Raw genomic sequence first — 16933 nt, forward strand, 5'->3', positions numbered from 1 at the left:
AAATGGGAAGTTACTGTTTAATGGTTAATGTCACAGTTTTGCAAGATAAAAAGATTTCTGGAGATGGATGGTGGTGATGGTTGCACAACAATGTGAATATATTTGATGCCACTGAACTGGACACTTAAAGTGGCAAATTAAGATGGCAAATTTTATGTTATGTGTATTTCACCACAATTTTTAAAAATGTTTAATTGAGGGGTACCTGGGTGGCTCAGTTGGTTGAGCGTCCAACTCTTGGTCTCAGCTGAGATCATGATCCCACGGTCATGGGATCGAGCCTCCCCCTACTTGAGATTCTCTCTCTCTCTCCCTCTGCCCCTCTCCCCTGCTCTCTCTAAAATAAAATAAATAAAAGTTAAAAAGTAAATGAAAATCCTGTACCTTTCTCAAAAAAGGAGAAAAAGGGGGGCAAACCAATTAGAAGACATTGAACTATAAAAAACAGGCTCATGGTTGCCAGTAAGGAGGATGGGTTAAATAGGTAATGGGGATTAAGGAATACACCTGAGGGGGCACCTGGGTGGCTCAGTCCATTAAGTGCCCAACTCTTGATTTTGGAGCTAATGGTTCTAGGATCGAGCCATGTTGGGCTCTGCGCTGACAGCATTAGAGACTGCTTGATATTCTTTCTCTCCCTCTCTCTCATGTCCCAGACACTCAGGTACATGTGCTGCTCTCTAAATAAACAAACATTTTTTTTTTTTAATCATGTCCCTTTCTACAAAGGCAGCACTGAGCTAAGTTACTATTAATTTCATGGTCATATGTTCACTTTTGGGTGGAGAAATTGATTTGCACAGTTACAGAAGAATCCAGCATCTTCCAAATGTCTACACTCCAAGACCTGAACTGCAATCTTTAAAATTACCCAGTTTCTCATAACTGGATCAATGCTAATTTTTTAAAGTTAATCCTATGAAAAGTTTATGTAATATAAAAAAAAAGGAAGAATAATTGATCTTAAAGCTAAGTCCACAAGAGCAAACTGATCTGGAATCATCATTTGTGAGAAGAATATGAGGTTCCTAAAAACACAAAAGGCTAATGTGCTCAATATGTATATAGTTTCTAAGTAATTTTTTATTCTACCAATAATGTTCCTACCTACTTGACAATATAAAAGAAACCGTCATCATTTGGCAAACATGAGAATGCCATAGCTTTTTCACATTTTGTAAACAACTGTTCACATCAGTGCCACTGGTTTGAAGAGAAAAACTTAGTAGAATATACTAATGTGATCAAAATTAAACCCCAAATGCTTGTCAGAAAATCTTACTCTGAGTACAAGAATCCTAAATTTCCTATTTTGGGCCAATATAAGGTTCATAGCAAGCACAACAACTGTCATAAATAATGAGAGAACAAGCAGCTACAAGTTGTCACAGGAAGTATAAAAAGTTTGGTGAAATCTCAACAAAGTTACACTTACCTTAAAGCTTTTAATGAGGTACACTACTCTAAATTGTCTAAATCCATTCTTACCAGCATATGCCAATTTTATTTTTTTAATGTTTATTTATTTATTCTGAGGCAGGGGGCAGGGAGAGGGGACGAGGAGAGCCAGCAGAGGGGCAGAGAGAGAGGGAGACAGAGAATCCCAAGCAGGCTCCAAGCTGTCAACACAGAGGCCACACGGGGGTTGATCTTATGAAGCATAAGATCATGACCTGAGCCGAAATCAAGAGTCGGATGCCTAATCCACTGGGCCACCAAGGCACTCCAGAACATAACAATTTTATAACAGGATAAACTACTCCTAGAAATAGAGTCCTTTTTCATACAACCATATTCCACATTAGATAAAAGACTAGAGAATGAAAAAAAGAATTAAGAAAATAAAAGACTTAGGCAAAAAAAAAAAAAAAATCCTAGGCCATGCTAATCATACAAAACACCAAAATCTTGTGGTCAACTTTTATTTTCAGAACACTTCTTTCTGTCTGAGTTTGGAAGTTACAGTATAATCAAATACAGATACATCCATATTCCCAATAAATCTGGTAACCGGGTAAGATAAAGAACAAACTCTGGAAATGACTATCACAATATTAAGTTGTAAAAATAAGGAAATTTTTAAAAATCTGAGAAAGAGGGAGAAGAGAAACCCAACAAAATCTCATTAAGAAAAAATGCCACCTGCTGTGCTAGTGTTAAACCATGGTGTGCAATGACAGTATTATGGAATGAAAAGTCTATCTATACATAACAGTAGTTTCTAAATTAATCCCAAAATGATTGGTTAAAAATATCTCACTACAATAATTTTTTCATCATACATCAAAAGGCAAAGATGACGTTCACAGGATATTAGCTCTAACTCCAAGTCTTTCATGAGGTACAACTCTACTTTCAAAGGGCCTCCCTAAGATACTTATATATTAGTGTAACTACAGTTGGGCTAAGTAAATGAATAACCTTTGCTTATCCTTTAAATTATTCCTGGAATTAAGACACCAACCAAACAATTCAAATCTGGAGGAGAAGGGAATCCGCAAATATGAATTGGTAATTTATTAAGCTTATGAATTCACTGCAAAGATACTATGGTATATGCTATTTGCCTCCTCCTTATCTTCATACCCTCCAAAGATTCCAACATGGCATCAAAGTCTCAAATGTTTATTTCTCCTTGAAAAAGACCATACCCTCACCATTACCTTCACCACCACCCCCTTCTCCTTTTTCTTACTCTCCTCAATACACCACACCCACACCACCACGCTCTCCACACCCACACTCCATACAGCACACTCTCAAGTAACAACCCAAAACTCCTGACCCAAAATACCCCATACTTAAAAGCCCCACACTGAATACTCCCAAATTCTACCTGTTCTCTACATAATACAGAAAACATTACACAGAGTCCACACACATACTCTAAACTATTATTAACACCCCTCACCCTACAAATCCGTATATAACACCCAACCCAGCATATGAATTGCACGTTCCCGGATGGTTCACCTCCCCCCACCCCCGACACGTTCCCGGATGGTACCACACACACACACACACACACACACACACACACACACACATACACACACCCCACATGCGCGCGCGCCACGTACCATACAAAAGCCCAAACCACACACCACTGCAGTGCTCAAACAACCCTGAGAAGAGGCAACCCTTCCGGCACCAGGAACCCACGAAGTTGGAGGTGGAAGAGGAACAGGGCCAGATACTTCACCTGAAAATCCGCCAGGATCATCTCCCGGTCCATGTTGGACGCCATGGCGGCCGCCGAGTTCCGCGGCTCCGGGAGCGAAGCGCGCACCTGGCAGGGAAACGGCGCCTCCTGCGGCCGTCGCCGCCGCCGCCGCCGCCGCCGCCGGGCGCCGAGGGGCTGGCAGGCGAGCCGGCGGGCGGGCCGGCGGGCCGGCGGGCGGGGCAGCGCGGGAGGCTAGGCGCTCATGCACTCAGTAACCTTCAGGCGCCCGGGCCGCCTGCCTGAGCCCCTTGGAGCCCGCGCCGCAGTTGTCCTGACAGGGAGGCTGGTCTAGATGCCGGTCAGGTCTTCCTGTCGCTGGCCAGGATGAGGACAGGTTACGACAGCGCGCACCCAGCTCTCTTCAGCGGCCGTGAAACCGGCGGGGGCGGGGAAACCAGGCGAACGAGCAGGCGGGCGAACCCCACGGCCGCCTCCACCTCCTCCGCTTCCTCCCTGGCCGCCGCCTCCGCCCCTGGTTGGCCGGCGCCACAGCTGTCGCACATTTTGCCTGTCATCGAGGTCGCAAAGCACTGCTTTGCGGCTGCCACGTGACTGCTTTCCTGTCAAGCTCTGGGCGCGCGACTACCAGGCGGGGATCCGCGCGCTGCAGGCGGCAACGCCAACTAGCAACTGCGGGAGATTGAAGTCCCGCAACAGGTTATTCCGGTTTGAAATTAAGCAAAGGCCTCCGGATACTGCCCCCCGCTGGCTGGGGCGGGAATGAGATTCTGAGCCTTACAAGGTTACATAGTTACATAAATACACATCAAGCCCCACAAACTAATTCGACACTCTCACAACCCGTTTTACAAACAGCATTTCATAAATTTCATCTTCTCTAACAAAGTCTCACCAAAATACAATTTCATATACAGTCTTTTAGGCTCAACCTCACTGTCAAAACCTGCTTACACACTGTCACACTCAAACCCAAGTCCCCTGACACCTGCATCCTCAGATTCTCGGTAACACAGAGGTAACCAGATTCCCAAGATAGAAATGGGGGAAACATGGAAGCTGAGAAAGGTGAGACTATCGACCCCAAGAAAAAGATGAGCATTTTTGTTAGTTATGAGAAATAAAAACTTTTCTATTCCTACAGCGTAACATTTATTTTTTGGACCTGAGGCAACATCTTACAAATGGGGAAACCTTGAGTCCAGCTTTGAATAGTCAATTTAAAATAATTCCGTAAGTGAAGAAATTACATTAAAATACTTACCGATTACTAAAAGTTTCAGTTTATGGTCAGAAGTTGACAGGCTTTGAGACAAGAATACTCAAAGGCTATGTAATGAAGTGTGACCATTTGTAATTGTCATCATGGCTGTAGGAAAAGTGACAGTGGGATATGTTTGACTTGAGTAAATATCATCTTCTAGACTATGGTAGAGCATGACTTGCCTTGGAAAGTGCATAAAGCCCTGAAAGAGTGAAGTAAGATTGCTGATTTTGTGCTGTAAAGTAGATACTAGTGAAATCACCATTTAGAACAAGGCCTAGCTCTTTGTATTCCCTGAACACAAAGAAGAGCACTATGGTGTTCTAAAGATCTAGGTTTATTCTGTGTTTCCCTTAAGTGAAAATAGGCTGGCCTACAACTCTCATGCAATAATCTGTATTTAGACCAGAATTAGCTAGATAAGGAATAGAACCCTCCATAGTCACATGAATTGAAACATCTTGTTTAATTGCCATCCCATTGGAAGTAATTTCAAAATAAAGCACAAATGTGAATCATGAGGTGAAACACAGAACCAGCAATTTAAGTGTGGCAATTCAGTTGTCCCATTCATATACCTCATTCTCAGCACAGGGTAGGTAAATAATTGTCTCCAGTTACATGGCCAAGAATAATGCAGCCCTGAAAAGTTGGAGGTTTTTCCTCTGTGATGGCATGTGTATATACTGCAGAACCCATTCAAATCCAGTGCTCGTCCCTTTCTCCCTCCCTTTTCTCCATCTGGGAATTAAAATGATGTGGTAATGTACAAAGATGGAAAGAATACCCTACACATTCAGGTATATGGGTTCTAGTACTGCCTTCCCAGCTAATTAGCTGGGAGAACTTGGATGGGTCACTTAGACTCTCTGACTTAATTTTCTGACATGACTGTTGCATGTGATAAGAAAACAATCATGAGAATGAATGGAAAATATTTTTACAAAATGAGCATAAATTTCACAGCATTACTAGGCTTCAGATCTAATTCTTCCCCTTAACAAAAAAAAAATTCTCCAAGTCTCCATGTCTTTATGTCTAAAATGAGGCTTATAAAACTTATAGAGTAATTGTGGATATTGAGTGATATAATGCTTGTGAAAACTTTTCAGAAATTGTAAAGTTCTCCAAACATATTAGATGCTATTACTCTGTATACCAATTCCTAAATGTGTTTCTGAAGCCTACCTCTTTCATAAAACAGGCCAACAAGAATTCTTCTGCTTTCTAATCACTGCTTTTACTGTCTTTACAACAGAATATAATGGTCTGGTAAATTCTGTAACTTTTTTCTCTAATTGTTTCATATATTAATGTTTTAATCTCTCCCCAGAGGCTGAAAGTTCCTTGAGATTACAAGCCATTTCATCCAGTGTGTTTTTATATCTACCATAATTCATATATAGCAAAGTATTGAGTACATAATAACAACCAATACTTTTGAATTGAATATCTAGTATGTACACATATTTTACACATCTTATATCACTTAATTCTCACAACAACCATTTTACAGAATAAAAAACTGCTCTGAGAAGTTAAGAATTTGCCCAAAGTCATGCTACAAAGTGACATACTTAGTATTCAAGGCTAGGTCAAAACTAGTGCTCTTTCCACTTAACCTGGTTACATCCCTGCAATTCACCCTCCATGTTGCAAAGTTTGTACATTTCCCTATGACCTACCTATTCATGATTTGGTACATAGCATCCAGAGTAATTGTCCACTGCAGAAAGCAAAATGAAAGAAAAATATTGAATTAAAAATAGTTCATTTTTCATTTCTCCAGAATTCTTTTCTTAGAAACAATTTCATTTCACTGTCACAAACTGAGAGAATAAAAATATATACTGATTGCATGTAAGCATGAGCAAAGGAAAATAATTTTAATCTATCCATTCTCATAGTTGATCCACTGCATTAACTCATGGAGCGGCCTAATTCAAATATAGATCTTTTTCTAGAATCTCCATGTTCTTTGATCTTACCATTAATTTTTTAAAAGGAATTTTTATTTTATCTTCCTTTCAAATATATGTGATAAATGTTATTTGTAGTTATTTTGCTGAATTTTCATTTGAAATAATTTTAGATTTATATTTATTTACCTTCCTTACCTTATTACCAGCTTCCTCTAATGTTACCACCTTACATAATCATGGTACAGCTATCAAAACTAAGAAATTAACATTGGTATAATACTATTAATCAAATTCTAGAGGCTCTTTGGATTTTTACATTAATGTCCTTTTTCTGTTTCAGGGTCCAATCCAGAATACATTATATATAGCCATTTATTTCCATATTAAATGTATTTCCTAAGTTTCTTTAGCTACTTCCAATCTGATAGTTTCTCAATCTTGACTTTCGAAGAGTAGTGGTCAGGAATTTTAGAATCCCACAAATTGGGTTTGTCTAAAATTTTGTCAGAATTATACTGTTTATGGATTTGGGAGGAAGAATACCACAGAAGTGATATGCCCTCATCAAGTATTATCAGGGCACATGATATCAACATAACTTATTACTGGTGGTGTTAACCTTAACTCTTTGGCTAAGTTAATCAAGCTTTTTAACCATACTACTCACTTCTAATGTAATTCATAAGAAGATTACTACAGAGTTAGATCCACAGTTGAGTAATCAAAAATATATTTCATCTAATGATTTGATGTTCTTTAGGAGGCTAGTGTCTGATCCTGGACTCTTAACTAACAGGAAAGGCATAAGATTTGGGCTCAAGATCTGAGTCCAAATCCTATATCCCACTACTTACTGGCTTTAAGTCACAAACTCTAACAAGCCTCAATTCCTTCACCTGCAAAATGGGGATAATTACCATATTTAACTCAGAAAAAAATGGGGATAATTACCATATTTAATTAAGAGTTGTGAAGATTAAATAATCTGTGCATCATATATCATAACCATGAAACAAGATACATATATTAATTATTGCTATTATATTTAAGCTTTTGAGTTGCTTACTGGGCATTTATTTTCTTACTTTACAAATTGACTTTCATAAGTGGGTTGGAGTACCCATATAAGAAAGCCTACTGAAACTCAGAAATAAAATGGCAAAGTCCCAATTATGAAATGATAAAAAGATCCCTGAGGGTAGCAGTCTGTTTTCCACCTCTTTTGGGTCTATGAACACAACAAAGACTTTGATACTAGTAAAGAAATTATAAATACCACATACACATTTCCATAAGCTAATCATTCAGAAACCACATAATTGAGTCAATGAGGAAAAGAACAAAATAATTTGATAAATTATATTTCTATAAGCTCTTTAAAATGAGTATGAACTGCTGGGGAAAAAGATTTCCATAACTGTTAGTATTTAATATCCAACTATAAAGCCTCTTTTCCAGTATTTGAAAGACATGTCATTATTATGCTAAAAGCGAAACCACTGGTTTCAATATAATAGATGCTTAACTGTGGATCTTTCTCATATACCATGTTAGAATGTCAAATTATTAAAGGCAGAGATACTCACCTTTCTATATACTTCAATGAACTAGCACTTAATAAAAACTAGATTCTCATTGGAGTTACTTTGTAGTGCTTACCTATGCTCTCTGAACTAAGGCTGGAACCTCTGTGATGCCAGTTGTGGTTTATACAATAAGCAGACTGAGTATATGCTTTAGGACACCAGCAAAGCCAGAGTAAAAAATAACAAAGACTTCCTTAGAGAATTTAGTATTTCAGCAAAAGCACTGAAATAGTCATCATGGGAAAGTCAGAATTTTATTGGACTTCTTTACTCTTATTTTTTGGTTTTGTTTTTATTTACATATGAAGGGGGGGGTGATGGGACATCAAAATCTTTCCAGTGCTTACGACCCCCAAAAATCTTAATCCAACTCTGTATGCATCTTAAATTATCATAAATTTTATTTACTGTTATTTAGCCAAAAGTATTTCACAGAAATAACACATATATATCTATACATAATGAGTGCACTTTAAGATTCTTCCTCATTGCAATATCTTTTCTTAGCAAGAAACCAAAATAAATACTAAAAAGCAACTATAAATTTGAAATATCTAAATGTACATAAGAAATGAGAGGAGTTAATTTCTGGTGTTGTAGTACATACTTGACTCACAATTCAAGTTTAGTTGTCTAAGAAAAGAGCTGTAGTTATTTTTTTTCTCAACAATTCTGTTAAAGAAAAGACTGCTAATCTACGTCCTAGCCAGTCTCTTGCTAGAGATCACACAGATGTTTCTGGTGTGTTTTGTTACTAATACTCTCATTATTCTTCAAGGAACTGGGTACAGATGTTGCTTGAGGATATGCTTGCTAGAGGCCGGCTGTAATTAGACCACTTGTCATTTTTTGCTTGGTTTCATTTTGACCACTGGGTGCACCATGTAACCGTGTTGCATGTTTTTAAGGGCAAAAAATATATATAGAAACCAGTAGTAAATTAATCTTACATAGCTTAAAGAGGAAGTTAAAAGTACAGACAACTGGTGTCTCACATGACTGAAATAAACCATTGGGGAAGAGACTATTTACTCCTTTACATTCAGACACCCTAACCACCCCCCCCCAAAAAACCCCAAGCCCCCATCTAAGTAGTAAAAGAGAACCTAGGCAATAAAGAAATGGCCTTGATAGAAAACCCTTCCCAAGAATTAGTGTAAATTTGCCTTTAAAGTTAATTGTTTTTCTCCCTTTCCCCGAAGAAATGGAATATTTCATTGGTTCTCTTCCCTTGGAACATTAAGTCCTCCGAGTTCGTCATGATTTCCTCCTTACACCATGTCTTCAGTTTTCGTAAAAATCAGTGTGTGAAGGCTTTTGGTTTTTCTGAACACTGTTCTCGCTGTCAGTCTGGGTCTCTTCCTCCACCCCTCCACGGTCACCTCTGCCCACCAGGACCACGGGAGTTGGTCTGGCAGGTGCGAGACCAAGGCCCGGTACTGAGAAGGCTGCGGAGTTTACACCGTGCGCGCCCCAGAGGAGGCGGCGGCAGCCCTGGGCCTGGCCGCCCGAACTTCGAGAGCCTAGCCGGGGAGCACGAAGGCGAGCCGGCCTGCCCCGCCAGGGCCGGGAAAGACTTGGTTCGCGCCAGCTCGCTCTCCGCCTTCCAGCAGCCAGCCCGCCGAGCCTCTAAGGCCCTGCGGCTCTCTGCAGCCGTCTTAATTAACAAGCCTCTCCCCGCTCACCCGCCCCCGCCAGGCCCCGGGAGTCCGAGGTTTAGTGTCGCAGACTCCATCCCGCCCGCCAGCGGGAGGAGGCCAAACCCGACTACACCAAGCAGAACTCCTTTCCAGCTGGGGACTGGCCGCGGGGCTGGTGGGTGGGAACCAGCGCAGAAGACGCTGGGAGGGAGGTGGGGAGCAAGGAGGCTGGAGGAAGGGCGCGGGTTGGGGGCGGAGCCAGGCGAGCTGCTAGCGCTAGCGCCTCCTGGGCAGTGGGCGGGGAGTGGGCGGTGCCCGGCCTTCCCGCTCCCGCGGCGCGGCAACTCCGCGGAGCCTCCTTAAAACTCTGCCGTTAAAATGGGGGCGGGTTTTTCAACTCAAAAAGCGCTCAATTTTTTTCTTTTCAAAAAAAGCTGATGAGATCGGAAAAAAGAGAGAAGAAACCGGCACCGTCTCTGCAGCGGCAACAGAAGCAGCAATTGTTTGAGCGAAAAAAGAAGCCAGGGAGGGAGGGAAGGAAAAGAGCTGAAAGGGGGACAACGCTCAAGTGTCTCTAGGGTGAAGAGAGCAGGGACCAGCGATTTGGGGGGGACCAGCTACAAAAGAAACTGTCACTGGGAGCGCTGCGGCTCAGGAGGAAGCAGAGCTCCCCGGCTCGGCTCCAGGGCACAGCTAGCTGGCGGCTGCTGCCCTGTCGGCGGCACGGACTGGGGGCACAGGCCAGGGGACCGCGAGAGGTTGGCGAAGTGGCACCGGGTGTCGGAGCCGCTGGGCTCTCGCCGACACGGCGGCAAGACTGGCTGTCCTCTAGCATTGTGGCGACTCCCCATACTCAGACCTTGGCCTGCGCTTCTCTGGACGCTCCCAATCTCCGGAGACACCCCCCCCCCCCCCCAGAAAACTGGGAAAGGAAGAAAAAGACGACGGCGGCAGCTCAATGAGCCTCTACAGTGAGAAGTCTGAACTGGTTCGGTCGTAGGCGGGAAGTTACCGGTGGGCTGCCCTGTGCAGTCGCGATGCTGCAGCGCGCTGCCCTAGCAGCCCGAGCCCCATAGAAGCTTCCCGCAACGCTAGCTCCCTTCCTCACGCTGCTGGGAGTCCCGGGACCTGGTGGGGCCGGCATGACCGACTTGCCCGGGGCCCGCCGCGCGCCCGGCCGCCTCCGGAGACGCGCTCCGAGCCTGGCTCCCACGGCCTCTGAGGCTCCGCGGGGCTGCGGCAGCTCGGCGGGCGGGCTACGAAGCATTCCCACACGGCGTTAACTTGCAGTTCGGCGCGAACGCGAATAAGGAATCCTCCTGAGAAGCCGAGGCCACTGACGAGTCATTACGACCTGTAACTTGAGGGCCACGGAACTGCTACTCCCGTTTGCCTTTGGCGATCGTCTTTAACCCTCCGGAGCACGTCAGCATCCAGCCGCCGCGGCGCTCTCCCTGCAGAGGAGGACTCAGGACTACCCCTTGCGTGAGACGGATGGAGACCGAGCCCCTCCGAGGACTTGCCCCAGCGGTTCTGGCTCGCGCGGCTCAAGTCACCACCGTGAACAAGGGTGGGTTAGTGCCTTTTCTTTACCCCGAAATGTCTTTTCTTCCGCGGTGTTTTTTGCCCTGATCTAGTCCCTTAAGTCTCCGCACACATTTCTCCCAGAGATCTGTAGTGTAGGTACGTGACAGATCTGCTTACATTTTACGTCCAGAGTAATTTGCCAGGAATATATGTGTGTCTGTGTGTCTTTCTGTTGAGTCACCAGAATTCTTCACAGGGGTTAAGCTAAAAAGCAAGGAGCGGAGCCCCTCTCCAATGGCTCAGTTTTGCTGAATAATCACGTGTGAATCGAGGGGCGGGCTTTTGGCAGGCAGATCTTACTAGTATTTACTACCAAGCTCTACTCCAGATTAACCATCCCAGTCCTTCTGTCAGTCTCCGATGCCATCATGCAGCCTGGTTAGGAGCAAAGGAAAGGGGAAAAAAGAAAAACAACTAATTCATCTTTTCCCGATCGTCAGGACCCTAAAGAATGGCCGAGCCTTGGGGGAACGAGTTGGCGTCCGCAGCTGCCAGGGGGGACCTAGAGCAACTTACTAGTTTGTTGCAAAATAATGTAAACGTCAATGCACAAAATGGATTTGGAAGGACTGCGCTGCAGGTTGGTATCAAGAGAGGTGGGGAAAACAGGTCAACAATGTTGCCTACGTGACCCGGGTTTCTGGAATAACGGCTTTAAAGCTTTCGGGGGTACAAAATTTCACTGTTTTTAAGCCTAGTTGGTTGCCATATTTTATATCTTTAAGTGGATCCAACTCTCCAAAATGACGTACTTTGAACGAACTCGTCAAATTCAATAACATCCTCGATATCAAGTGGGTTCTAGGTTTGGTCTTAATTTTTGGAATGTTTTTGTGACGGTAAGGATTTAAAAGGAGTCCCAGAAGCGCCGAGGTGTGTGTGTGTGTGTGTGCGTGTGTGTGTGTGTGTGTGTGTGTGTGTGTGTGTAAGACAGCTCTGTAAACACACTATTATGATTATTATTTGAAGTAAATACACTGCTATTAGTGGTTTCCGTACTTTGCTCCAATAATTGACTTTAACGTTAATTTTCTTGACTACTGGTGAGGGTGTTTTTCCTTCAAATGCTTCAAGTTTTGACAAACGACCTTTCCTCGTTTGGACTAGGTGGCCTGGACACGGGGACAGGATGTACATTTCATAGTTAATGTAATACCATCCACCCATTCAGGATTAAGGAGGAATAAAAAGTTGAATTTTCTAATCAGAGCTCAGTTTGTAGTATTTTTGTCTCTGCGGTCATGCGGTGGTATGTTCTAATTTTCAGTTAATTAGATTACAAGCAAGAAATGAAATATGTCCAGCTACCAAGTATTGTACCTGATAATTTTTTCCTCCTATGGACGTTAGTTATCATGTAACTTAGTTGGAATGGTTAGAAACAGAAAAATGGCAGAGTAGTCTTAAATAGTTGCTTTATCAGACTCCTGATGGTACTCTTCTGAACTATGCTTGTTTGGAAATGCAACATTTGAAGCTGTTTTTGAAAATCCTTTGGGGAGAAGGTTTTAGAGTGCTTTGTTTTAGTTACAAGAATTAGAAATTTAAGTGGCAGGAGATACACTATTGACAGACGAAGTTCAGTCTGTACATTTTAAATCAGAATATACTGACCTTGCAAAAATGTCAGTATTAAAGAGGCTTATGCATAGATACTAAATTATTTATCTTGTTATTTCAGGTAGATTCTGTGAGATAAGGATTTTTTTCTTTGTCCACCTAGTAGTTTTTAATAGGTTTGATGATGACAGCAATGCTACGAATTTAATATATTGAAAAGTTTCCTATTGAAAAATCCAAGATTTTATAAATCTCACAAGGAATGAGCAACTTAACCCATGTTCAGAACAAGATCTTACAGGACTTTTGACGAACAGGAAGGCTGAGAGACTAATACTGACAAAAAAAAGTTTTGACATTTTTAATACAACTTTGCAATCTTGTTTATATTAAGTACACTTATCAAGATACTAACACCCACTTATTGTGGCTTAATCCTAGTACATATAATGAAACACACACAAACTGGAGTCTCAAGGTTTATTTTCAGTATGTATAATCCTGACTCTGAAGTTGTGTCATAACTCAAGAAAGAACTTTCTTTCAAAACAATTTCCAATGTTACTATTATTTTCTGTAAAAGATGGCAAATTTTCTTCTACAGTTATGTTCACTTAACTCCATGGCAAAAGCTTCCCCCCCACCCCCAAGGGTGTAAGCTTTTCAATCAGGGTAATATCAAAGGCCTTAATCGCACATTTGCTTTACAAAGATCCAAGGTATCTGCCCTTATTCTTCCCAGTGCAGGTCCTTAAATGTGACTAAATCTTTAGAGGTAGTTGTGGCAAAAATTAGATTGTGCTAATATTTAACCAAAAGTATATATTTTTTTAATTCTCAAAAAAAAATTATGTATAATTTTTACCATTACCCCAAAGGAAGGGCTAAGTCAGCAGGGTTTTATCAACAGGGAAGTTTAATATCTTGGCCATCTATATAGCTTGCATTTATAAAATATTATTCATTCTAAATATATTTTATTACTTAATTTGTAATTATTTTTCAAACACACAATTTAAAGAGGTGGATCATCTTTGTATGTATCTCCCAGTGTATTGTATTTAATTTCACAAACATTTCAGTGTCTACTATGTAATCTATTTATTATAAATTAGATTATTATGAATATACCTAAATATAAATGAAACCAGTTAAAATGCTGAACTATTTTCTGGCATGTTAATGAGACTACACTTTTTTTCACAACTAAATTATATGTGTTGTATAATTGCATGCAGCTCTACAAGACATTTTATAATTATGAGAGCCTAACAGAGATCCCTATTAGGGTGAAATGTATTCAAACAACAGTAGATAAGTCTTTATCATGTGAATTATTTGTATGTTGATAGCAAATTTTAATACCACATTCTGACTTTTAAAATGTTGGGAGTTTACAAATAGCTACTCCTAAATATCTGATAATCACTGCAAAAGGAAATAAGATGGCATCACCAGTTGATTATTAAATGCACCCAAACCCAAGACAAAATTGTCTGTCCCAAAATACACATTAAATATCTTATTTTCTCCTTTCTTGCTCACTTGAAAATCGCTACTCAGAACTTTAAGAAAAAGTAAGTAATATAGTAGGATGACTGTTTTATTCTTTTTAAGAACAGTTGCCATATAGTCATCTCCTATCTAATGCATGGTGTATCATGAACTTAGTTTTAGATAAATCAGCATCACAAGCAATGTAGAAAACCGTTGCTTATTTAACACCTTAATAATCAGGAACATTTGAAAATTTTGAGTGAAGGATTCTAAGCACTGAATACACCTACTAGCCAATATGAAATAACTTGCAAAGAAAAAAAATTTTTTAAAAAACTTGGAAATTTGAGCTATATCTATTTGGAGAGAACTTGTGAAAATTAATAATTTAAGAAAATATCAGATCTGGTATTTTAATAGATCATTTTTATACTGGGTTATAGAGTCTAGTGTGTAGAAACACTTCTGTGGGGATTTTAAGAATCTCACTCTCATTTCTTTTGGGTAGCTATTTAGAAAATAAATTTTACCTACATTTGATTTTTTATAACTAATACCCCAGGTTTTGTATTTTATGAGCATAAGCAAGCAAACAGAAGACTCCCAAATTCCATTTCTTTTCTTTTCATAAATTCATGGAATTACACAGTTCTTTATGGGAGATAGAAAACGGAGTTGTGGGTGAATTTTACACAAGATGGTCTGGTTCTATTTTATTGATCAATTTATCCTATTTTTGGACCTGTTTAAGATATTACATCATAGAAGCTCAATTTTTAGAAGCCCTCTTTTACTTTTACCTACTAGTACCTTCTTTCCTGCAATTGAGCCCTTCAAACCCCATCATGTGGGTCTTCCCCAAGCACTCTTTCACCTAAAATAAATGCTTACATAAATAGAAAGAGAGATGGCTATTTTAAAATATTCCTGTAGGAGCCCTTGAAGGATTCTCCCATTTTCTCTTCTCTCCTAGGTTATGAAACTTGGAAATCCCGAGATTGCCAGGAGACTACTACTTAGAGGTGCTAATCCCGATTTGAAAGACCGAACTGGTTTCGCTGTCATTCACGATGCAGCCAGAGCAGGTTTCCTGGACACTTTACAGACTTTGCTGGAGTTTCAAGCTGATGTTAACATCGAGGATAATGAAGGGAACCTGCCCTTGCACTTGGCTGCCAAAGAAGGCCACCTCCCTGTGGTGGAGTTCCTTGTGAAGCACACGGCCACCAAAGTGGGGCATCGGAACCATAAGGGGGACACCGCCTGTGACTTGGCCAGGCTCTACCGGAGGAACGAGGTCGTTAGCCTGATGGAGGGAAACCAGGCAGAGGGAGCTTCGAATTTGCAATGAATATGGGGAGGGCTCTCCCACAGTGCCTTCTATTTTGTCAGTTAACTGGTTGGCTGTCCTATTTTACTATCACTTGTTAAAATTCAGTTTTGTCATACTTTAAGCAACTAGTTAAATCTTCTCAAACTGCTAAGTGGAAATCTTATTACAGGTTTATGAATATATTTAAGCAACATCTTTTTCACCTGCAAAATCCTGAGTTCTAACATGTAATTGCAAATAGCTTTGGTTTTCTCCTGAGTATGTTATCTTTCCTTGACTTTTTCCTTGCTTCTCCCTTTGCCAGTCTCAAAACCCAACTTAAGAGACTTTGTTTTTAAAATGGTTTGTCCTGACTCTTCTTTTGCCTAATTAAACACTTTTTCAAAACAGGACAATGTTTTTCTGTTATTTCCTCTATTACTCCCACACAGTTTGCCACTCGCTAAGGAGAAGTGTACTGAAAGATCACGATGCATTAAATCTTGACATTGGAGAAAATAGACCAATTGAAAAACTAGACGTATTCCATTGATGATTCAGTTATTCTTTTCTTTCTTTCTTCATGCCTCCCCTCCAAAGATTTTACTTGGTGACTAGTATTTCTGCTATACAACAAAATAAGGACAACATTTTTTGAAGACCATACCTGAAGTTATTTCATTATGAATTTATCCTAATGTTCAGTCTTCCTCTTTTCTCAAAGTCAAGTTAAATAGTTGAAAAACAGGTTTCAGAGGTAGCGATCTAAAAACAAATATATGTTAACTTTAAAAGTCTTTTTTAAAAGAAAATGCCACCCTGAAAGTGCTTTCCACTAGTTTGATTTTTTTAAATCACGAAGTCAAACAATTGGCTAAATAATATATTTCTCAAAATTTATACTATAAGTATACTGTCAAGCTTTTTCTCCCTGAATGTCAGAAATGTAAAATTACAAAATGTGAAGTCCTAAAATATAATGCAAATACAAATTTTTAGGGGATAAAAAATACAACAAAAAAAATATATAAATTATGTAAGGGTCATAACTAATTATGTATACATGTAAGGGTCTTAACTGCAGTATAATAAACATAGAAACTTTTACAATAAGTAAATAGGCCACTTCTATATATGGTACTTGATTCCCAGAAAATTTTTTAGTAAAGGCTCATAAAATCTTTTTAAGAATACATTTAGCTAAAAATTAAAAATTTTGAATGAAATAGAAATATAAAATTTCAAAGATAATTGTTCAGTATCTACTACTTACTCTAATTTTAATTAAAGATTTCGCCAAAGGATTTCAATGCAGTTACCATTTATAAATTTATAAATACATTATTCATCATCTCCGACATGAACAAAGATGTTTTATGTGAAA

At 40.3% G+C, this 16933-nt stretch overlaps 2 protein-coding genes across 3 annotated transcripts in view; one reads left to right on the forward strand and one right to left on the reverse strand.

The window, feature by feature from the left end:
• FAF1 (Fas associated factor 1) overlaps positions 1-3694 on the reverse strand; it is a 519809-nt gene extending 516115 nt beyond the window's left edge. Inside the window, exon 1 of the mRNA XM_043578729.1 lies at positions 3203-3694. Within this exon, the coding sequence (XP_043434664.1) occupies positions 3203-3247 (45 nt within the window). The 5' untranslated portion in view covers positions 3248-3694. The remainder of the gene's footprint in view (positions 1-3202) is intronic.
• A 7356-nt stretch (positions 3695-11050) lies between these two features.
• On the forward strand, positions 11051-15962 carry CDKN2C (cyclin dependent kinase inhibitor 2C). 2 transcript variants are annotated; one of them, XM_043578732.1, is made up of 3 exons: positions 11051-11163; positions 11621-11760; positions 15211-15962. In XM_043578732.1, exons 2-3 carry the CDS (start codon positions 11632-11634, stop codon positions 15586-15588), a joined length of 507 nt encoding a protein of 168 aa, XP_043434667.1. In that variant the 5' UTR covers positions 11051-11163; positions 11621-11631; the 3' UTR covers positions 15589-15962. The 2 variants fall into 2 exon arrangements, with proteins under 2 accessions (XP_043434667.1, XP_043434668.1); XM_043578733.1 differs by having other exon boundaries at positions 11055-11167.
• Positions 15963-16933: the final 971 nt, after the last annotated feature.

The sequence above is a fragment of the Prionailurus bengalensis genome, chromosome C1 (genome assembly GCF_016509475.1).
Source record: "Prionailurus bengalensis isolate Pbe53 chromosome C1, Fcat_Pben_1.1_paternal_pri, whole genome shotgun sequence".
In the NCBI taxonomy this organism is placed as follows: Eukaryota; Metazoa; Chordata; class Mammalia; order Carnivora; family Felidae; genus Prionailurus; species Prionailurus bengalensis.